Source organism: Alosa alosa, chromosome 22 (assembly GCF_017589495.1).
Source record: "Alosa alosa isolate M-15738 ecotype Scorff River chromosome 22, AALO_Geno_1.1, whole genome shotgun sequence".
Taxonomy (NCBI): Eukaryota; Metazoa; Chordata; class Actinopteri; order Clupeiformes; family Clupeidae; genus Alosa; species Alosa alosa.
Genome location: NC_063210.1, coordinates 24,085,970 through 24,109,383, shown reverse-complemented (window position 1 = coordinate 24,109,383; position 23,414 = coordinate 24,085,970). Strand labels below are relative to the sequence as shown.

Here is a 23,414-nt window from a genome sequence, read left to right as displayed (position 1 = left end):
AGCACATTCTGATGGTCAGTCTAAATCCCTATAACAAATAAACTAACAAGTTACCCTAGTATTACTGGCCCTATAACAAATAAATTAATAAGTTATTCTAGTGTTACTGGCCCCTATAGCAAATTAACAAATTCACCTAGTATCACTGGCCCTATAACAAAACTAACAAGTTACTGCTCCAACTACATTCCACAGGCACTATTGTTTCCATGCTGTAACTTGCTGCAGCAAAATTAGCCACTTGACTTTTTTTGCCTGTATCTAAATGGACACCCAGGGTGATCAATAGCTGAGCAGCTGGTTCAGTGCTCCTTTTACTCCCTGTGAATTGGCTCAATGGAATTATAGACTACATTGACTTATTTGTGGCGGCCCACCACAATCTCAACATTGACCACCACACAGATTTTCCAGGTTGTATTAAATTGTGCTTAAATCAAGTTAGCATCATAATTACGCTGCGCTAATTTGTTAAAAACTGTTGCATTCAAGTTAATTCTGCAAACCTACCACCACAAATAAAATGTGATTCTGTGGTTAACACTGGACTAGGGATGTAACGGTATGAAAATGTAACCTCACGGTTATAGTGACCAAAATTATCATGGTTTTCGGTATCACGGTATTTCTAAAAGCGTGTTCAATATGTTCAGAAAGCACCGATAGGCCTACACAAGCTGAAATAGTTTCAAAAAGTATCCCGTTCACTTTTTTCTTCATGTTTAATTGGCTATGTGCTTATAGCTGAATTTACCCTACCATAACTTGGATTTTGCTATTTTGGTCATTTGGATGCAATGAGTGAGACCAAAGTAAGCACTCAAAATAAAACTTTAGGCTACTGTATTCTCCTGATAACGTGAGTGGAACGGATTTTATGTGCACACGAACGTAAAAAGACGCAGAGTGGCTACATGATACAGTGCATATTTTGCAGTGAAAAAGTTCCGCCTTTTAAAAAAATAGAATATCTTTATTCATCATTGTCACAGGTACAACGAAATGAAGTGCATTCCTTGTTCAGTGCAAAAGTAGCAATAAATAAGTAAAAAAAGTCACTATGGACATCAGGTGTAGCCGAATCTGAATCTTAGTTAAACCCATTAATTAGACAACAGAATCAGTAGGGTACCAGTTTTGTTCCATTGTTGTATGAAGCTGGGAAGGATTAAACAAACACACGGTTTCCACAGCGCAGTAATCAACAGTGATAATCATGATGTTTGAAATGAAAACGGTAATTATTATAGTCAACATTTTTATTGCGGTTTACCATTATACCGGTAATCGTTACATCCCTACACTGGACTGCTATTTCCTGAACTCTCGATCCAGCCATGGCCTATGATAGGGAGCGTGGTGTGGGGTGAATAAAACCTGCAAGCCCAAAAAAAAGAGGGGAAGCATGCGGTATATAAAGAACACACAGATGCGAGCAGATGACTTTGTGGGTTTTTATTGGGGCTGAAAAAGGGCTCACTTCTTGGTCTCCTCTTCCTTGGACAGGGTCTTGATGATCTCTTCCTTTTTGGCCTGGAGGCGCTCCTCTCTGCGCTTACGGGCCTCCCTGGTCTTGGACCGGCGAGCCTCGGCCTGGTCACTGTGTGTGTGGTAGGGTGGAGGGGAGAGAGAGAGAGAGAGAGAGAGAGAGAGAGAGAGAGAGAGAGAGAGAGAGAGAGAGAGAGAGAGAGAGAGAGAGAGAGAGAGAGAGAGAGAGAGAGAGAAAGTCAGAGGGTCAAGACAGGGTGCTTTATACTTTCCACATATCAATTCACAGAGCCGATGCGCTCAAATTAATCGGCACTTCGAGAGGTCGGTCTCTGGCCTACTCATGATTTGGGGAATCATTGATCAAAATGCATGTTCCCTTTTCATACCAAAATTGATGTCCGTTTCAAACATTGTTCCATTTTGGCTGTAACCGTAAGATTTTAGAAAGCCATCCAAACACAAAAGCACAGAAGAAAAGGAGCTCTGTACACAGCCATACTTAATATGGAGTCTAACGGGCAGGCTACACCAAGGTCATAACTTAAGCGCTCCGTTTGTAGAGTATACATGACATGGACAACATTAGATGGGTCAGAAGTGCCAATGACCTAACAATATGAAGTCAAAGTTTAGAAATGCTGCGTGTGCATAGAAACAGATTTGTAATATTCCAACACTTCAGTGCATTCACTTCACATCTCATCACCTGTATCTGCTGCTAACACCTTGTACTATGTGTACCTGTAGCTGTTGCTAATGCCTAGTACTATGTGTACCTGTAGCTGTTGCTAACGCCTAGTACTATGTGTACCAGTTGCTGCTGCTAACGCCTAGTACTATGTGTACCTGTAGCTGTTGCTAACTAGGGATACACGATATATCGGCAGCCGATATACTATTGGCCGATAAGTGAAAAAATTAAAATATTATCGGTCCGATAACAGAATTCTGGCCGATAATTTGCGCCAACATTTTTTAAAATCCTAATTTAGGCCTACGTAAGGTCCGTCTGGCTACACTGAGCTACTTGAGCTTGGTTGGCTATACTTTTTCCTCAATATAATGTCAGCGGTGTGAATGTATTTCACCACTCTAACAAAATCTGTGGATATGCGTTCATTTGGGAATCTGTGCATCTCAAAATCCTCTCGTGAATGATCCGCCATTTAACCTTACCAGAGCGGAGCTCAGCCCTATCTAGAGCCGTCTTGTGCTGGTGTGTTTGCACTTTACCGTGCTGGTCGGGGAAACAAATAAACAAACTCGTTAGTGGGACGAGTACATAAGTAGGCCTAGTTCTAAGTTGTGTTTTAGTATTATATTTGCATTACTTTAGCTTGGGTTTTGTATTATTACCTAGAAATATGCTAACCATTCCTGCTTCAGTTCCAGACAGGTCATCATAATAAGTTATTAAAACTAGCCGGGCTAACGCTTTCATTTATGCTGCAGCAGGTTGTGTAAACAGAGTAGACGGACATAAGATACAGTCTGAGGAGTTGCAGCTTTATTCAGTTACCCGCAGTTGAAACTAAACCTAAGTTTCCCTCACAAACTCTGATTCGGTCACTATACTGTAGCTTATTCCAGCTGAGTCGTTTATGAGTGTTTAGTCCTAAATGAAAGCGATTCATACTCTCTAGTCACTCACTCGCAATTCACTGACGTCAGGTTCAATTAAAGGAGCCACACATATTGTAGGGCTAGGCTACTGTTATGTTGACTGCTGTACTATTGAGGACTATTACGAGTTCTGTCCATTATTTGGTGGTAGGTAAAATTACTGCAATAAAATTATGCTTATTAAATGCTTTCCCCAAATCACTTTTCACAATTTTTCTTCAAGAGTAGTATTATCGGTTATCGTATCGTCACAACAAACCAATAAATATCGGTTATCGGCCCTAAAATTCCATATCGGTGCATCTCTATTGCTAACACCTAGTACTATGTGTACCTGTAGCTGCTGCTAACGCCTAGTACCATGTGTACTGCTAACGCCTAGTACCATGTGTACCTGAGCAGAACAAATCCTTGAGAACTCTATTTAAAATTTTGCATAGGGACTAACAGTCTACTTAATTCTAATATAGCTTAAATATATATCAAATATGATATTTCACCAATGCCAGGTGAACAAGCTACACAATGAATTGACCGCTATAAGCCAGAACGATGACAACTTGTGAACAAGTTCTGCCACTGAATGACTTCAGCCCTTAATCAGGCAGGCGGTGTTCTCTAAGCACAGCATCACTGCAAGTGTAAACAACTTCTGACTCAAGTGCTTTAATGCTAACGACACAGCACATTCTCAAAGCGTGCACGCCCGTTTTTGCGCGCGCGTGTGTGTGTGTGTGGGGGGTACTTACGCCAGGAGCTTCTTGCGAGCCTTGTCGGCCTTCAGCTTGTGGATGTGCTCCATGAGAATGCGCTTGTTCTTGAACACGTTACCCTTGGCCCTCAGGTAGAGGCTATGGTACCTGCAAGAGGAGGAGGAGAGTTACGAGAGTCATCACACACACAGGTGATAGATACAGGTGACTGGAGGAGGAGAGTTACAAGTCACACACAGGTGATACATACAGGTGACTGCTTAAAACATCCTAGGACAAACCTGAATAGATACATAGATGGATAGATCCTTTATTGATCCCCAAGGGGAAAATCAAGGGAATGTCTACTTTACTTCAGTTATCAGCTAGCATCACCAAGTGCACCTCATCTTGTGCAGATATTAATCCCAATAAAACATCTAGAAATTTGACCCAGTTTTCCCAGAGGATGGCAGAATGGTAATCCTAGAATAAGATCTCCAATGAAAAGTTTAAATTTAGGATGAGGCTTGGATGAAGTCCAGGAAACCAGCCCCTAATGTTTCTTTTATAATCTACATGTGCACAGTCTTGGTTCTTCCTGTGCCACTAAACACAGGTGATGTCAGTAATTAGCTGATATACCAGGCTTAGGAGTTGTGCTAATTAGAATCAGCGGATTGAGTGAATGGTTGCAAGAAATGTGGTAGGACTTTCCGAAGCTGGACTTTTACACCTGTGGACTGCAAAGCGAGCACCAGGGACTCACATGTGCCTGTCAATCTTCTTGGACTCCCTGTAGCGACGCAGCAGACGGCGCAGGATCCTCATGCGACGCATCCAGCAAAGCTTCTCTGGCATACGGGCGTTGGCAGTACCCTTCCTCTTACCTGGCCAGAGGGCACAGGGGCATTAATTACTTAGAACTTCTAAACCAGTCAACACTTTCGCTATATCTTTAGACAAATAGGCTGGCTTCTAGAAACCATTCCAGACGTCATAACTTTCTGTAACTTCATAGTAAAACATCTTAATCTCAATCACTTGGACTTTTCCCTCTACATGATGCAAGTGATTCAAGTCAGTGTGATTCCTCAAACAATGACAATCTAGCTCCAAAACTCAGACTTCAGTTAATAAACATGAAATGTCACACCTTAGAATAGACCAATCAAGTCTACTCAAATCTACAGACAATAAAAAAAGAACTCTGGATAAAGTGTGTTGCAAGTATAACCGCCATGTCCATAACTGATTTCCCATTTCTAGGACATTTGCCCCACGTCGGTCAGTCACTCACCGATGCCCATGTGGCGACCCTTGCGACGTGCCAGCGTGTTCTTGCGGCAGCGGGCACGGGAGTGCACAGTCACGGGCTTGCGGATGATAAGACCATCCTTCACCAGTTTACGGATCTGCTGGCCTGGGTGGGCAAGGGGGAAAGCAGGATAGGTCAGTGTGGGCAATTAGAGCATTGTGCATTCATTTCTGATCACTACTCCATTGATTGTTTCATTTCATTTTAACATTGATAAAAGTTTCAACATTGATTTGGGTTAAATAAATTGATAAGAATTACGAAATACTTATTTTAACGAATAATCAATCAAAAGTATCCTAGAGAAGTCAAGGAGGGGTAATCTTACGAGAGTTGGCGTTAGCGATCTCGTTGGTCTCGTTTGGGTCCAACCAGACCTTCTTCTTGCCACAGCGTAGAACGCTGGACGCCAGTCGCTTCTGGAGCCTGAGCATGCTGCCGGAGAAAGAAATTGCTATTATAAACTACAAGCTTCATCACAAACATGGAGACAATTCCCCAAGTCCCTCCGATTCAGAAGGGTAAAACATTTGATTAGCAGACCATCCACAGCCAGTAGACAGGCAGAATTCATGTGGGCTTAACAATTTTGCATTTCATGTTTTGTTAACGATGACATTTCGGTCAATCGCATTTACTTACATGGTCAGTCTAACAAGGATAATCTTCGGTGATAATCAATGTATCAGAAATACCCTAGTATGGTCATGCGTGTATTACCCTGATACATGTTTAGCTGTGTACGCGGTCCACCAGTACAAGCAAGCAGCTAACACAAACGTGTAGCTAGCAGAATTAAACACAACTGTAGCTTGCTAGTAGTTAGCAAGTCAACTATATGCTACAATAGATACTTTCTCTTACTGAAAATGCGTCAAAGATGTCTGTAACAGCCAGAATATACGATCTGTATATACCATGACCATAAAATGCTTTCTAGAATCGCTTTTGACAGCGTACTGTGCAATCAGGCCCACAAAACGTGGACCACGATGCAACTTCGGTTGGCATAACGTACCTCAAACTGACTACGGCCTGTATATGTGAAACTATTTTCCCTTTTAAACAACTTTACAGAAGTACATCTAAGTGATAATACCCATATATTGAATCCGAACATGTTTAAGGCAACCACTGAGACGATGTAATTGTGTTTTAATGCTGATTTAGGGGTATTTTTGTCAATTTTGTCGAGAGCAGGGCCCACACTCTTACCTCATGGCTGCGGATCTTTGAGAGAAAGGAAGGAGATTCGTGCGTGCAGGACCCTACCATTATAAGGGTTGGGATAACCCTGAAGTTCACAAAAATGTCCACCTACGTGAACAGAAAATGGCAGCATGTAAAATATAGGTAAGTTAAGTATTTAAAGTAAAGAAAAATGTTTGTATGATAATATTTGCGACTCTATGCTTATTCTTTATTCGCGTAAACGACCATCACAGTAATTATAAAAAGCCACCCTGACACCCCTATTTTCTAAAATTGGTTTGCTCCACAAACACTTCACAAATGCATTATGGGTACAATACATTGTGCGAAAACCAGAAAACTATTTTGGCTACTAGATATCTCAATTTCGCCCTGTTTATCGCTATAATTATGAAGGAATTTAGTGTTGCTGCCTTCAAGAATAAACAATAGATCACATACTGTCCTTCAACATGTCCAAAAACATTCCCTTTGTTTCACTGCTGTTATAATCCACCTGACTAGAACTGACTCGATTGTTTAAAAACAGCACTCACTTATTCTTATTGTACTGACCTTTTTTTAATTATCCTAGAATTGTTGAGAAAATTGCTTTAAAAAGCTTAAACTGTTAACCATGTTGTTAGTCGCTTTGGTTAAAAATGCGTCAGTCAAGTGTATTGTAATATAATGTTCTTTGTGGTGATATCTGTGTTAATGGATATGGTTCTTGGCAGACGAATTCTGTCCAACGAAATTAATGTAGGATACATTATCAACAAAAAATAAAATACTGATTTACAGATTCTTATACATTACCTTATATACATCTAAAGGCATATCTGTTCAACATGCACATAGTTTATTAAGGGTTTCTTATGCGCTATGGTTTGTATATTATAGTAGGCCTATTTGTTTATTTTCATTAGGCTATTGATTGAATTGACATTATATATATATGTAATAATAAACAAACACATTCCACTCAAAGTTTTATGTACTTAGTTCATCTGTACTCCCTTAAAAAAAGTAGGCCTACCTATTTACAAGTGTAATTTCCAGTTTGTTTTATTAAACACAAACATAAATAAATAAGGTTGCTCCTTGTATTATACAGTTTGTGGGTTTTGTTAACAAAACAACAATGCATTTACAGAGACATCAACAAATGGTTCATATTTCAACGTGTTAAATCCATCACTCTTCCGGCAGTGGTGTTTTATTTGATTACATTCCTGCTCTTTCTGTACATTTTGACGCAGTGTAACATCACCACTTAATGTCCTAATTGAAAATACTCTCAGAACAGTTGACACACTGGAAATGTAAAAAAAAAAGAACTGTTTCAAGTTAGGATAATTAAAAGATTAAATATTTACATTTAAAACAATTAATCAGAAGTATTATTAATAATAACAAAAATAATTATAATAATACATTATGTGTTATCCTGGAGTGATCAAATCTATTTTTGATCCTAAACAGCCATGGGCAGCCACTACAATTGAAAATCTGGGCTTAAATTACTTGTAACATATGGAGATGCTTTATGAATTTGCACTACATTGTTGTAGACCCACATATACACAGAACTTAAACATGAAATATGATAATAAAAAAAGGAAATGCTTTCTTGTACAGTACATTGATTGAATTCTGTCTTGTACATTGATCAAAGTTGTGACTAAAGATGTACATGGGCCTCAAAACATTTTCAGGTAAGAATTTCGCCACAACATTCTTCAGTTTAGGTTCCAGCTGATCTAATGTTGTCCTCCGCACTGAGCTTTAGCAGAGACTTTCTAATGAGGAGACACAGCACTCAAATCCTCCATAGAAATGCATGGGGTTAGTTTGTAACACCAATATGGCAGTTGTCTACACATATCCCACCCCTTCCGCGGCAAAACGTCAACATATGAATACATTGAGCCAATCATGTTGTGTTGTGAGGACATTGTGCCAATCATGTGTTGTGATCTCGCCGCTGGAGCAAGGTTGGTATCGTGAAGCCTTGCACACGTGCATTTCTTCTGAAATAGATGCCCGATAAGTGCCCAAAAAGCATTACAATATGGGCGCCGAGTGGAGGGACTTGCCTAAAAGGACTTTGGTGTAGCCTACATCCAATAAATTATGCTATTCCAATAAAGTGACTTGTACCACTGACACATGTCACTTCAGTCAACTGACAATGCTGCTTCATGGACCATTGAATGGGAGAGTACCTAAATTCAACTTCAAACCTTTCACTAGGTGGGGGACTGTACCTTTAACCCTATTTTAACTATCAAGCTGCACTGCACACTACTGTCTGTCCAAAACCCATTAGTTTGTTCACCCACACTGTTTCAACAAAAAGCGTTGCAATATGGGCGTCGAGTGGAGGGACTTGCCTAAAAGGACTTTGGCTTCAGGGCCAGCTGGAGCAGGACAGCAGCAGGGGGGGCATTCCAAGTACGTGGTTTAGTGGCGAACCTGGGTAAGTTAACTCAGAGTAAGTGGTAAACCTCCTAATAGAAGAGCTGTATGGCTTCATTCTCCTAACAAAACAATGCCATAGGGCTCTTGTTGTAGGAGGTTTACCACTTACACTTAGTTAACTTACCCAGGTTTGCCACGAAACCACGTACTTGGAATACCCCCCAGGTAATCATGCTACGTGTTTAGCCGCACCTGTCCTACGTGCGTCTGCTGGTGCTTCCTGAAGTTGCTGGAGTGACTGAAGCTCCGGCCACACTGGCTGCACGTGTAGGGCCTCTCGCCCGTGTGGTAGCGCAGGTGTACCGTCAGGTAGCCCGACTGACTGAACCTCTTCCCGCACACGCCGCACGCGTACGGCTTCTCGCCCGTGTGCACGCGCTTGTGCTTCTTGAAGTCCCCCGCGTGGTTGAAGCTGCGCCCGCACACCTGGCAGCTGTAGCGCTTCGGCGCCACCGTGTGGTTGGGGTGGTGGCGCGTGTAGGAGCGCGGGAGACGCCCCCCAATCCGTCGCCCGGCAACACCGCCTGGGTCCACATCTGGACTCATAGCATCGAAGCCGTTACCCAGAATAAGATCCTGCTGCAGAGCATTAGTACCGGTGGGGCTGTAAGACACTCTATATGAGGTGGAGGCTCCTGCCACAACCTGCCGTTTATGGGAATGCTCCGGCATATCCCTAAAGCCGTCAAAGTCTGCAGTTACATAGTCATCCCCCTGGGGGCCGCTGCCACTGCCACCACCGCCGCAGTCGTCGTCGTCTGAGTCCACCTCGGTTTTGATCTGAGTAACGGTGAGGTAGGGGTAGCCTGACGTTACTGAGCAGGAAGTGTGTGGTGGAGTGTGAGCAGGTGAGGTCTCCACAGTAAAGTTGACTGAGGAGTCTGTATCTAGCACGTTGTTAAGATGTTTGGCTTGTGACTGCGCTGCGCCAATCAGCCCTGAGTTCAGGATATTGGAGCTTCCATCTGGACAAAACTGTTCATCTACAAACAACATATTCTCTGTGGTAATCATTGCCTCAGGGTGTTGTTCAGAGTCTGTCTCTACCTTGCATCTCAGAGTCTGTCTCTGGGATTTGCTTGTGCTGGGAAATTCCATGGCAGCCACAAATTGAACCGACTCCTCCTCCCTTTCCTCTATGAAGTCCTCATTCTGGACTGCAGGCATGTCGGTATGTTCTCTTGGCGAGTCACACTTTATGATGATTTGCTCTATGTCAGCTGGAGTTGGTTCGAAGTCCTGCAGTGTTTCAGAAATTTGTTCTTGCTTGAGAGGCAAAGCCTCATGGAAAGCTCGAGTCCTCTTTGTGGACTCTCCACTGGCAGATGGTACAGTCCCTGACATTGAAGAAGAGATGTTAAATGACATGCAACTCAAACTAAGGACAACACATTAGATACCAGTAGAACATAGACCTGTGTCCTCTGTATGTGTGTGAGTGTGAGTATAAAAGGTGTGGCAAAACACTCAAACTTACCCATGCTCTCTCTCCTCGGTTTGCCCTGTAATTCTTGTAGCTTTCTCCTGAGTCTCTCGTTCTCCCGCTGAGTGCGAGCGGTTTTCTCCTGGTACTCCGACACCGTTTCCCGCACCACCTCAAGGACTTCATGCACCGCCACCGTCAACAGTTTTGCCACTCGGGCGTTCAGGCGCTCTACTTTAGACATTATGTTGGCTACTAGCTGTTCCGAAACCTGCGACTAGGACCGAAAACAAGTGGTATTTCTAAACAAATATTGTGCTCATTTGGTCAGACGTCTGTTGCTGGACGGAAGCTCGCGTTTACATCTCTTTACATGTTACGTTAACGAGTACATTTCTCTCCATTATGGTCTGGCTGGCTGAGATCAACATATATGGCTAACGAATCAGCTAACACAGTTCACAATTTTCAGCGTTCATGTGAATTTCTTACCCCTGATATAAGCTAGAATTAAACCATATGGCTTAGGCATGCATCATAGCAGGTTAGTCATGGTTAATCCAGTGAAGAGCTTGTAGTGGTTCAAAACTTTTCTGGTATAGGCTATGCTATTCATCATACATTTAATCACAAAGCTCTAAGCTCTAACGTTAAGCAAAGATTAAGGTTCCCTCTTTGGTAGACAAACAGATGCGTCAGTTTTGCACAGCGCCCTCTATCGACGGGAGTACAGTTGTGGCTAAAAGATGAGTGGCCCAAGTATTGCCCTGTAGACTGATTATTTTATTTTTTTGTGCAATGTAAAGACACGTTACCTAGCCAATATACGATTTACATAAAGAGAAATATATTAATATCTCAATATATGTATATATATATGAGTCACATTCAAAGTCAACAACACGTCACAATATGTAAACTGCGTAACTTGCAGGTTGGACCTGGTCAAGCCAAGTCGTTGTTTTTCCCCTATGTAGACTCAGAAATCATACCAACAGCACAATATTTCTCAGGTAATTAAATATATCTACAGATAAAATCGACCAGTGAGCAGCAAAGTCGCTAGATGGAATTCTAGAACCACCTGCACTTTGTTTAATTTTCCCCCCAGTCATACAATCTGCACTCAACAACACAACAATTTAAAATAAGGGCAAAAAAAAAATCCACTGGAAAACTCCAACAATAGACATAAAGCACTCTGTCTCAATAACACTTGTTCAAAAAGCAATAAAGCACACATCTTTTTTCTTTCCATTTTAAATAACTATGTACATAGATTCCAACCTTTACTCTGGCAGTATTCAGGTACACATATTCAAGCAAAATAGGCAGTGACAACACACACACACACACACACACACAATAGTATCTAACACATAAAGCAGCTATCGCTCCCTCTCTTACTCGCACACCAGTCTCTCCCTTACACACACACTCTCTCTCTCTCTCTCTCTACACGGCGTCGTCGAACATCGTCAGGAGGTTCTTGGGCTCAAAGCTGCGCTTGTTGAAAGACTCCTCCCCTACGGCCCACTCCGTCTCGCCGCAGCGTAAAACCGAGCGCGAGAGTGACCGCGTGGAACACGGCGTGTGCGGCGGGCTGTTCTGGTCCAGGGTCCGAGAGGACAGCAGCCGCTGGCTCCGGTTCAGGCTGCTGTGGTGGAGGCTTATGGGGCTGAAGCCCGGCGTGCAGGTGGCCGAGGTGGTGGTGTCAGCGGCGCCGTCCAGTCTCAAAACCGGCGACGCTCTAGAGCGAGAGCTGGGCGGAGTGTAAGCCAGGTTCTCCAGCGTGGTCAGCCAATCGCGGCTCTGCGTCTGCGTAGAGTGCAGAGGGCTGCCGTCGGCTCTGGTGGAGGGGGCTGACAGCGGCGTGGACGTGCTGCCGAACGAGATCCGAGATGGGAGCCTGCGTGGGGAGGAGAAGCCACAGATAGCGTGTCACTATGGTAACCCATCAGAACTCTTTGGGCGCCATCGGTGTATGAGTGTGCGTGTGAATGGGCGCTTTGGGGGGGAAATGGGGAGGACACGCAACAGGTACCTCAAGCAATCAGTTGTTGCTGCTCTAGACATAGCGAAACTGGATGAAGCAAAGATAGAATGCAAGAGACAGACAGACTGATCTGTCTGACAAACAGATAGCTAGACAGCCACAGAGAGATATAAGAGTTACACAGAGAGACAGATCTGATGGATAGACAGTCACTTAGACATATAGGTCAGACAGAAGGATAGATGAACATATAGACAGGCATTGAGAGATCTGAGAGTGACACACAGACAAATGGATAGACAGCTGCTGAAAAACAAGTAATTTTAAAGAGAAGTTCGATTTTATCTGGACAATTAAATTGAGATTCAAGTGATTTCATTTAAGCAGGAAAGCTAAAGGTAAGGTACTGATAGCACAGGATTAAGAACGACTCTAAATGCTTTTTGCTAGCAGTTCAGTGTAGCTGCATTCATTTAGGCAGAAAGGTTACGGTTACAACACAGATGTAAGACAGGCTAGCTGCTGCACAGGTCTGGCAACAATTTTATCATCAAAATTCTATAGCTGATGTTTTTAGTAAGGTCCCACCTTTGAAGGTTTTAGAATATCTTATTAGCATAGATTTTAAGAAACATATTTAAGTTTCTATAACACACAGTGCTCTGGCCATTAAATAGCCTTAGTTGCTGAAATGGCCTTAAATTAAACAAACAAACAAACAAACAAACAAACTGCACAGGTCTGGTACCTGTCTGAAGGGGAGTCGTGGAAGCGTGGCGGCACGGGCAGAACCGCGGACTCCTCCCCCAGGAACACGGACTCTGCCCCGGAGTGGTGGAGCACGCTGGGGGGCGTGGGGGGGCTGGGCGGCAGGGTGCTCACGTCCCCCTCCTTCTCCCAGCTGTCCCTCGGGGGGGTGCAGGGGGCTGGGGGGGTGCAGCGGGGCAGGAAGGGCAGATTGAGAGAGGACAGGAGGCCCCAGCCTACAGACACCACCGACTGCAAACAACGCACACACAAGAACAACAAAGACAGTTCAAGGGGGTATTCCAAGTACGTGGTTTAGTGATAAACCTGGGTAACTTAACTCAGAGTAAGTGGTAAACCTCCTACAACAAGAGCCCTATGGTATTGTTTTGTTAGGAGAATAAAGCCATACAGCTCTTCTATTAGGAGGTTTACCACCTACTCTGAGTTAACTAATCCAGGTTTGTCACTAAACCTCGTACTTGGAATACCCCCCAAGTCTCATTCAGTTATTTATAAAGCACGGTGAATAAGGACAAACACGCTTTACAGAGAATAATAATAATAAATAATAATAACAAGAAAATATTTAAAAGAGCATACTGTACTACTAACAGTTACATGTATACTATAATATACTCTAGAACACACTACCTGTGAGACATGGCATTTGTAGCTGATGCAACAACAACCACATTTATATAATGCTTTTCTCAATACTCAAAGCGCTTCAAAGTGAAAGGGGAACCTCACTAACTACCACCAATGAGTAACACCCACCTGGGTGATGCACGACAGCCATTATGCGCCAGAACGCTCACCACACACCAGAGGTGTATTTCACAAAGCCAGAATTAAGAAATCCAAGATAAGTGATAAAGCGAGGTTTGACATAGCATTGTCTGGTCATCCTAGCTCAACACATTTCACTAACGCCAATGCAGGATGAGTAGGAGCAACTAGGACAAGCCAGTGGGGTGTACTACAAATCTCGATTAGTGGGTTAGCGAGGTATGTTGCGCTCAAAACCAGGCTATGCTGTGACACGAAAGTGGATCTGTTTTAGTGTCGCTATATCACCATGGTATCTTATGCTTTCAACCAAACCTGGTCGGGAGGAGGTTATGTGCTAAGTTATAGCTGAAATCGTGTAATCTACTGCACACTGACCAATCAATTGTCTTAAAAACTAAGTTCTCTCACGTGTAGGATTCTGTCATATATCTTACAGGTGGAGCGCCGCCTCTACTAACATTTTGGATCTCGAATGTGCTTTAATAGTGCTGTGCGTGCAAATATCCCACTATGGACGTACATACCATACAACTACTGATGACAATTGATTTATTTGATGTTATAGGTTAGACACAAAAAAATGCCGCAGTGTAGATTAAGCTATCGCTCATGAATGCGGAAGTAATTGTTTTTAAAAAGAGGCGGTCTCGTGCGTCTCCACGTTTCACGATTGGCCAACGCCATCCCAACACCGAGAACGCGCACAGATCTGAACTGAAAACCAAGTTTGACAAATATATCACATAACTACAATCGTAGTATCACTTAACGTATACCCCTGAGTCAAGGCTTTGTCAAGCCTCGATATGTCTACATAGCCTAGATATGTCAAAGTCCTTTTAGGCAAGTCCCTCCACTCGGCGGCCATTTGACAACGCTTTTTGGGCACTTGTAGGGCATCCATTTAGGCAGAAATGCACGTGCGCAAGGCTTCAAGACACCAATCTTGCTCCAGCGGCGAGATCACAACACATGATTGGCACGATGTCTTCACAACACACCATATGATTGGCTCAAAGTATTCACATCACACCACATGATTGGCTCAATGTATTCACATGTCGACGTTTTGCCGAGGAAGGGGTGGGATATGTGTAGACAACGGCCATATTGGCGTGACAAACTAGCCCCATGCATTTCTATGGAGTATTTTTTGAGTGCTGTGTCTCCACATTAGAAAGTCTCTGGATATGTCTAACGTGCTTCGTAGTATACCCCACAGGTGTAAGTAATTCAGGATACATGCGTGTTCTCGTTTTTCACTCAAACTCACGGTTGGAATAAAAAACACCTGGAAAATAGCGTCATTCACAAAGTGAATAACCGCTTTTGATATAGACTAACAATGAAGTAAAGTTTTACTTTTTTGAATGGGGAATCTTTGCTATTTCTGTAAAACAGCGGGAGTAGGTGTGGTAGTGCAAATTTATGTATGCACCCACGTGTGAGTGCTTCCTTGTCTCGGCACGCAACTTCATTAAGAAAGCGCTTGCCACTGCAAAGATGCACATAGTATGACTATATATACACCTTAATATTATCTTCATAACCGAATTAGTTGACAACACCTTCGAAAAATTGCCCCTCGCTCCACTTCCAATCAACTACTACAGTGGGCTATTCATCAAACCTCGATCAACAAAAGAAGCAAATAACGAGTATGTTAATAATTATAAGGCTACCATTATTAAAATGATAACCATATGGTATTAGGCAGACAATCTGTTGTGTTTTGCAAGTAAATACATGTAGCAAATAGTATATTAATGAAATAAAGCTCTTAAAAAAAAAATCACATGGAGGTCTGATTTTGAATGACAGCTAGCTTAACCAATAAGACAACATAATTACCATTAGAATTAACTTAGCTTGGCTGTTAGCCTGGTCAGGTGCAGAAAATAAATCCCCATGGCAACTTATGTGCCATCTCTTTTGTGAAACCAAGTCAAGGCTGAATTCCATAACCAAAAAAATCCCAGGTTATTCCCTTATCTAGGTTTTGTGAAATACTCGTCTGGTTGAGGCGGAAAGAGAGAGAATGATTGAATGAGACTATTAAAATGGGGATGATTGAATGAGCACGTTGAGGTGAGGGAGTGAATGAGCCAATTACACTGGGGGACGACTAGAGGACCAGATTGATTGATTGATTGATTGAATGAATGAATGAATGAATGAATGACAGACAGACAGACAGACAGACCCTTTGAGTCGGAGAGTAATGTCTGCAGGCATTTGTAGCTGTGCTGGTTGACAGACACACAGACACAGAAACACACACACACAGTAAGCGCTTTTAGACATACGTGTACGACCGGAGGTTCTGCCGATGTTAAACGGTGGGGCCGTATATCTGAACGACATAACCGGTCATATGGAAGTCCGAATTTAGCCGGTTGTTCTACTACTCCCCCCCTAGTATTTCCTCCGGACATTATGTAAATGTGCTGTGTCTGAACGAGGCGTAGAACATGCGGTTAAAATTCACACCTAGTGAGAGGGCGTGTTGGTGACGTCTCTTTCGTGCGTCCATGTGGTTAGATCTGACTTAAATGCTTAAATGCCAGTGTTATGATGGAGTGGCATAGTGCTGTCCAGAAAATCTCCGACCTGGAAAGATGCAGACATCACAGAGCTACTGTCCATGAGGGCATACAACATTTTGATAGAACACATGAAGGGAACGGCACGTTGTAGCCTACAACTGCATGGCAAGGCCAAACGAATTCAAAAGACGAGCTAAGCTGTGCGAGATAAGCAGAAGGCGCTGAAAAGGCAGTAGCCTACAGCGACGTCGTTGACGACAATAACAGGAGTATTTAATAAATTGTTAGCCAACACGGTTTTCTGTTCATTGATAGCCTTCTCATGACCTGCTGAGCTCGCAGATATTTGTTGAGCATATATGCCTAGAGAAAATGAAAACGAAGAAAACCCAACTTTGTTCCAAGCTCCTTACGTAAATGCAATAGACACATGGGGAGAGGATGCTTTTGGAAAAAAATAAACCATGAAAAAACAAACTTCACTGTTATATTAGTATTTTGTTTGTTGCTTAAAAACGTTGTATGATGGCCTTGAAGTCTTGAGTTAGCCTGATGAATTGGCTGGTAGCCTACCATAAAGTTTGTGCATGCTCTCTCCAACATAAAACCAGATTTGGGGTTCTATAGCCAAGTAATTCTGGTACATATCGTTGAAAACAGATAAATGTGTCGAAGCACACATACAAATACTGTAGGTCAATTTCAAGTCGCACAGCCTACTCCCAAGTATTAGCCTCACGACAATAGATTTCTCTTCTTTAGCCTACATAATGCATAGGCTACACTTTGTAAACAAAAAGCAGCTGTGACAGGCAGCGGCCGCATATATTCTGCGTCATGTCTCGCATCTTGTGAACTCTACAAGCCCCCACCCCTCACTCGACAACCACACGGAGATTCTGTAATGTGCGTGTATGTCGTTCACACATACGTCCGTATAAGGTCAGTATAAGGTCCGCAGGTTAGCATCATATCTGAATCATCCGAAGGGTAGGACCTCCGTTTGACAAACCTCCGCATATACTCCGGAGGTTATATCTGAAAGCGCTTGGTACCTGTGAGTAGGAGAGGAGTGTGTGCAGGCTCTCGTGCAGCAGCAGGCAGATGTGGCGTCTCCAGCTGTGCTTGCGGACAGACGGCAGCGCCAGCAGCCGCTCCGCTGAGGGCCGCCCGCAGGGCTCCGGGGCCAGCATCAGACGCAGCACGCGCTGCAGCTCAGGGGACAGGCCTGCAGCACACACACACACACGTATGCACACACACGCATGCACACACACACGTATGCACGCAAGCACACGCACACACACGCACACATGCACGCAAGCACACACACACGCTGCAACGCATGCACTGCGTAGGCCTGCGCATGCACTGCAAAGCGCCACACACACGCGTGCCCACACACACACACGCATGCACGCAAGCACACACACACACACACACACGTATGCACGCAAGCACACACACACATGCACACACAACACACACACACGCACACACAGGGGTCCTACAGTTATTTCACAACATTGGTAACACTAAAAATAATCTGTAAGGGTACCAACAAATTTAGCCACGACTGTACATAAACAGGGGTCACATCACACACACACACACACACACACTTATGCAAAATAGACACACACAGACTAGTCCTACCGTTGGTAAATTCGGAGGGCAGAATGCCTTGGCGAAGCTGCTGCCAACCCTCTCCTCCCTTGGGAACCTCCATATTGCAGGCCAACTCGAGTATGGACACCCCAAGACTGTGGAAGCATAACACACACACACACACACACACACACACACACACACACACACACACACACACACACACACACACACACACACACACACACTAATATGTCAGTGAGAAGGTCAAGCACCAGGTCATCCACAGCCTCAGTTAAGCTCAATTTTGCATTTTAGTTATAGCTCTTTAATAAAGAGAGACAGAGCTACATCAGTACAGAACAATATACACACACATCCCAATCAGTTCTGATCTCAGAATCTGAAGTACCTCGTCAGACACGATGAGCAAGTAAACCTGTTTGGCTGAGTGTCAGCCTGGGGGGAACCTCACTTAAACGATTAGATGGCTGACACCAACCCAACCCATAGTTGTCATGGTGTTAGGATAGGTTACGGTCACATGGGCTGTTTCTCAAAGTCGAGGATCCTCAAGGATTCTTGTTTGGTAGAACTGAACCCTGCCGAGTCAAAATAAAGACAAGGCAAGGCTTCTTCTTAGCATCCAGAAATCACGTAACGGAGCAGACTTGCGAGTGTGCAGGAAGCTGCAGGTGTGCGGTATTGAACATCATGCCTCCTGCCCACTTCTTTTTGAAAAACAATGAATGCACCATTCATTCATGGTCTTCCATGTCTGTACATCACATAGGGCCAGTGTGTAGGTTAGTGATTTGGGGTTTTGAGAAAACGTTACGTTGTGGTCTGGGCTTCAGCTCACTAGCGATAGAAACATACCCTAGATCAGTGTTTGTAACGTAATGTTGATCAAGAGGCCGGTCCCCACATCCAGCCTTGTAACACGTGTTAAATGGCAGAAGCAGGAGCCCGAGCGCAAACACAGGTGAGTCAGAGCAATGCACGCACACACCGCACAATAGCTTTAGTTCATTCGTAAAGGACTTTGCTCGTGGCCCATTGTGTTGTGGCCACCGAGACTGATGTGTCCCAGATAACAAGAGGCTGGTGGACCGCTGTCGTCACGACTGGGGGACAGAGCTGGCTTTTTGCTCACCGGTTTTCCGCCGATCCACTGGTTAGTTGCCACCAAATGCCCCACTGTTTTGCCATTTGTGGTCCGAACATTTTTTTGTTTCTCATAGTTATACGTCTTCCTTCATTTTAATAACATTTCATGTTTTATATTCATGACGAGGCCAGCAGCGAACCAGAAGTGGCAAAGGAACGACGGCAAGCATGCCACCAGTGGTCTAACATCTGCTAATCGGATTTTGCTATCTGGGGTGATACCGACGTGTCAAACTCAGGCAACACTTTTCATCTGTGGACCTCTGCAGTTGCAAGCACTGGATAGCTGCCATGGATACGAGTAATTACGGGCTTCACTGGATAGCTGCCATGGATACGAGTAATTACGGGCTTCACTGGATAGCTGCCATGGATACGAGTAATTACGGGCTTCACTGGATAGCTGCCATGGATACGAGTAATAACGGGCTTCACTGGATAGCTGCCATGGATACGAGTAATTACGGGCTTCACTGTATCTGGGCTACAGACTGATGAGGCACCTTTATGTTTATGTTTACTTAGCAGACACTTTTATCCAACATGACGTACAACAATCACAATAAACATCACATTAGCATATCTTAATACTATTGTTAATGTTATTATTATTATTATTATTATTATTATCATCATCAATATCATTATCATCATCATCATCATCAAATAACACCACCACCAAGCTGCTGTTGAACAACAACAACAACAATTACAGTGACAACAACTTACTGCTGCTGCTGCTGATCAACAAAAACAACAATAACAACAGTAGTTTACAGGTGCTGCTGCCGCTGCTCTCACCTGAAGATGTCTGCGGCCGGGCCGTATTGGCCCCTGAGCAGCTCTGGGGCCATGTACCTGGGGTCCCCCTCCTGCATGTCCTCCTTCTCCGTCTCAGAGATGTCTCCGTCTCGGCCCCCCACTTTGCCTCGCCCTCCACCGCCCGTGCCTCTCTCCAGCAGCAGGCCGAAGTCGCCCAGTTTGAGGCGTCCGGAGTGCGTGATGAACACGTTGGCGGGCTTCAGGTCCATGTGGGTGAAGCCGTCGGTGTGCAGGTGACGCAGAGCCGAGAGGAGGTCGCACAGGTAACCCCACACTGTCCCCTCGTCTGTTAGAGGGGAAACAACATCACACGGGTCCTTAAACATTTAGAAAGGCTACGGAGGTGGACAGTAAAGCCTAGTTCATGCTCCCTTTTCATACATGTTTGTTCCATATGCTGATCTATTTTATCCGTATTCATCAGCTTGAAGTGGACGGACAAAAGAGCGGATTAAATAAACATAGAGAACGGACAGACTACATATATATCCCCGTCCATTTTTAACGTTGAGCATGACTGAAGCTTAATACCACAGAACAGACCAGTCTCACACATTGTTTTTTTTTTTTATCTGAGCTATTGGTGACCACCTGCCATCACTTTGTCTGATACAAAGTATCTGTTCAAGGTAGGAAGTACCAACAATGTTTGTAATGGCCTGCACGATGCAAGAACGGCCTGCTTTGCTATGGCAAGCAAAGCACAGGGTGACAACTAACATTTTTCACTAAACCCAGCAGCCAGTACAGCAAATACTGTTTTGTATCTGAGAGGAAAGTCAAAGGGCTGCAGAGACGTTACATATGGTTTGTGAAAAAATTCAAGTTCAGTCTTTCTAATTGTTCACTGAACATCGCCTTCCTCACACCCCATCTATAACTCCATGCTTAACCACAAACTGTACTTAACGTTTTCAACAGCTAGTGCATTAATAATCTGAGCATCTCTAAATGGTAGATAGAGGACTGTCTCAAAAAAGTGTGACCCTGGACCATCAGGCTGCATGGCCTGGGTCTCACCTTGGCTTCTGGGTAGATATACACACAGTGCTGAGTATATACACACACCAAATAGAGCTATTAATAATATTATTAATCATAATATTAAACAAATCAGATATGCACTCATGGGGAGGGTGGGGTTGACATGGGTACTAGGCTTTGGGACAGGGTGGGTTAGGGGGAGGGTGGTGTGAATTATGTCTTGTGTATGTTGTGCTTTTTTTTGTTTGTTTGCCTTCTTTGGTTTGTAGTTTTTGTGTTATATATTATTATATATATATTATATGTTATATATTTTTTGTCACTGTCTTTGCTTCTTATTTGTCTGTATGTAACAATCTTCTAAAAGAAACATGTAATGCCACACAAAGTGCCTTTTTCAAAGAAATGTTTCCCAATAAATATATTTGAAACGAAATCAGATATGCAAACAGGTGAGGGGTGAGAAAAGTGAGTACATCCTGGGGAGTGGGCGGGGAGTAGGCACGGACTGGGTCTCACCAGGGCTGCTGGGTAGATATACACACAGTGCTGAGTATATACACACACCAAATACAGTTACTAATAATATTATTAATCATAAAATTAAACAAATCAGATACACAAACAGGTGAGGGGTGAGAAAAGTGAGTACCGTATTTTCCGGACTATAAGTCGTTTTTTTTTCATAGTTTGGCTGGTCCTGTGACTCAGGTGCAACATATATATATATATTTTTTTCCTCTTCATGACACATTTTTTGACTAGTGCGACTTATAGTCCGGAAAATACGGTACATCCTGGGGAGTGGCATGGACTGGGTCTCACCAGGGCTGCTGGGTAGGTCCTCCACGTGCAGCAGCAGGTTGGTGCAGCAGAGCTCCGTCTGGATGTATAGGCGCCCGCCCTCCTCCCAGGCCGCCACGAAGCCCAGCACGTGGGGGTGCCGCCCCAGCCGCTCATGGTTCCGCGCCTCACGCAAGCACCGCGCACGGTCGCTGCCATTACGGAACCGCTGCACGGAACGCTTCACTGCATACTGACACCCGTCAAGAAGACTCAGCACCTGTCAAGAAGGAAGGTCATAGCTGTCAAGATTGCAAAATTCTCTACTGAAAAAAAAAAATATATATATACATTGGCTTTTTTGTATTTTCTTAGACTTGTTGACATGTTGGTAAATGTCCATCATAGTGTCCACCGAGTTGTACCGACGCTACATTATCCAAACGTCTCTGCAGTAAAGTGAATGCCCACGCATGCCATATACCTGTGGTGCCACCGCCATGTTCCCAGTAAGCCTCGACTGCAGGGCCTTCTTACCTTATACACTTCCCCGAAAGAGCCTCGACCCAACAGGCCCAGGTTGGTGAAACACTGACTGAAAAAGGACTGATGTTGCATGGGGTCATAGAGTGAGGGTGGAGGGGGCTTGGCGATCAGTGAGCGCGACAGCGGGGTCCAGGCCGAAGGGAGTTCCTGTGGGAACAAGCGACTGACAGGGGGGCACCCTTTGGAGGGGGGCCGTGGTGGCAAAGAGCTGGAGAGACGGGAGGGGGAAGCAAGGGCAGCGGAGGAGGGCACAGAGAACGGGAACCTTCTCCTCTTCAGAGAGAAGGACTGCTGGGCGTGGGAGAAGTGGACCGGGATTGGTAGAGGGGTGGTGGCCACGTTGGTTTCCATGGTGACAGACATAATAATGCAGGGATGGTGAGGTTTTCTGTTTTTTATTAAAATAACAAAAAATAAGATATAGGTCCAAAAGTGTCTTGTAAAAATATGCCAATGGAGAAAGATAAAGAAGGCATCGGTCAGAGATAAATACGTGTGGTAGGTCGATGTAAAATGCTTCCCCAGGTTGAGTCACACCTGGAAAGATGAAAACAAAAACATTAAAGCATTGCTATTTGTCAGTAGGTTGGATATTGCGATAGAGAAACACATTTAACTAAGGAAAGGATCAAGAATTAACATTAACCATTATTTAGTTTCTGGCCAACGCAGGGGTATGTTAACGAGGTTATCGGCTTAAATTGTGCAACGTTAGCCGAGTAAAGTTACAGGAACTTTGGGAATGTTGTTAGCACACTTGCTAGCTGTAAACGAGATCATATTAGAAACGTTAACGTTACTTACTTGGCGATAGGTCCGTGATATGTAGTGAGTAAGCCTTTCTGCAGTGGAATTAGAGTGACTATCCTCTTAAAATCACGACATTCAAATCGAAGATTTTTTTTGTAGTTAGCACTTTGTACGTTGACGTTAAAGGTAAAGTTACGAACCACCCTGAAGCTTAGCGATATGCTATAAGTTACATTAGCTTTGAGAGCATACCATCACTTTGCACAACGCGTTCAGTTTGGCCAAATAAAGTTCTGACAGCTGACACTGACAAGTCTGTTGCATATTTTCAGATGTCCTATTTAGATTTCGCGATCCTCTTCTGTGGGAAACCAGTGAACGACGCCGTCCTACCAGTTGATGTTATTATACTGCTCGCGCGTTTACATTTCTTTCAAACATTTTC

General features: G+C 43.8%; 3 protein-coding genes across 3 annotated transcripts; all 3 read right to left on the bottom strand.

Annotated features, from left to right (window-relative positions):
- Positions 1 to 1,440: 1,440 nt before the first annotated feature.
- On the bottom strand, positions 1,441 to 6,404 carry LOC125287416 (60S ribosomal protein L19). The gene is made up of 6 exons (XM_048233254.1): positions 6,340 to 6,404; positions 5,453 to 5,559; positions 5,107 to 5,229; positions 4,576 to 4,696; positions 3,864 to 3,974; positions 1,441 to 1,600 (listed from the first exon to the last, which is right to left on the bottom strand). Exons 1-6 carry the CDS (start codon positions 6,342 to 6,344, stop codon positions 1,477 to 1,479), a joined length of 591 nt encoding a protein of 196 aa, XP_048089211.1. The 5' UTR covers positions 6,345 to 6,404; the 3' UTR covers positions 1,441 to 1,476.
- Positions 6,405 to 8,898: 2,494 nt separating this feature from the next.
- Positions 8,899 to 10,903, bottom strand: LOC125287399 (early growth response protein 2b-like). The gene is made up of 2 exons (XM_048233229.1): positions 10,277 to 10,903; positions 8,899 to 10,136 (listed from the first exon to the last, which is right to left on the bottom strand). Exons 1-2 carry the CDS (start codon positions 10,464 to 10,466, stop codon positions 8,974 to 8,976), a joined length of 1,353 nt encoding a protein of 450 aa, XP_048089186.1. The 5' UTR covers positions 10,467 to 10,903; the 3' UTR covers positions 8,899 to 8,973.
- Positions 10,904 to 11,003: 100 nt separating this feature from the next.
- Positions 11,004 to 23,399, bottom strand: pkmyt1 (protein kinase, membrane associated tyrosine/threonine 1). The gene is made up of 8 exons (XM_048233218.1): positions 23,024 to 23,399; positions 22,211 to 22,756; positions 21,716 to 21,953; positions 19,886 to 20,192; positions 17,963 to 18,069; positions 17,362 to 17,534; positions 12,967 to 13,217; positions 11,004 to 12,131 (listed from the first exon to the last, which is right to left on the bottom strand). The coding sequence occupies exons 2-8, from the start codon at positions 22,580 to 22,582 to the stop codon at positions 11,678 to 11,680; spliced, it is 1,902 nt and encodes a 633-aa protein (XP_048089175.1). The 5' UTR covers positions 22,583 to 22,756; positions 23,024 to 23,399; the 3' UTR covers positions 11,004 to 11,677.
- Positions 23,400 to 23,414: the final 15 nt, after the last annotated feature.

What these genes read in the sequence shown, in the direction of transcription:
- LOC125287416 (XM_048233254.1), bottom strand. An exon ending in GATCGCTAACGCCAACTCTC is followed by an intron (nt 5,230 to 5,452) that starts GTAAGATTACCC and finishes TTGCCCACCCAG; the next exon opens with GCCAGCAGATCCGTAAACTG. An exon ending in GCTCGCAAGAAGCTCCTGGC is followed by an intron (nt 1,601 to 3,863) that starts GTAAGTACCCCC and finishes CCACACACACAG; the next exon opens with TGACCAGGCCGAGGCTCGCC.
- LOC125287399 (XM_048233229.1), bottom strand. Translation starts at nt 10,466, where the DNA reads ATGTCTAAAGTAGAGCGCCTGAACGCCCGAGTGGCAAAACTGTTGACG. An exon ending in ACCGAGGAGAGAGAGCATGG is followed by an intron (nt 10,137 to 10,276) that starts GTAAGTTTGAGT and finishes CTTCAATGTCAG; the next exon opens with GGACTGTACCATCTGCCAGT.
- pkmyt1 (XM_048233218.1), bottom strand. Translation starts at nt 22,582, where the DNA reads ATGTCTGTCACCATGGAAACCAACGTGGCCACCACCCCTCTACCAATC. An exon ending in CACTCCTCTCCTACTCACAG is followed by an intron (nt 13,218 to 17,361) that starts GTACCAAGCGCT and finishes CGTTGTTTGCAG; the next exon opens with TCGGTGGTGTCTGTAGGCTG. An exon ending in CACGACTCCCCTTCAGACAG is followed by an intron (nt 12,132 to 12,966) that starts GTACCAGACCTG and finishes CTCCCCACGCAG; the next exon opens with GCTCCCATCTCGGATCTCGT.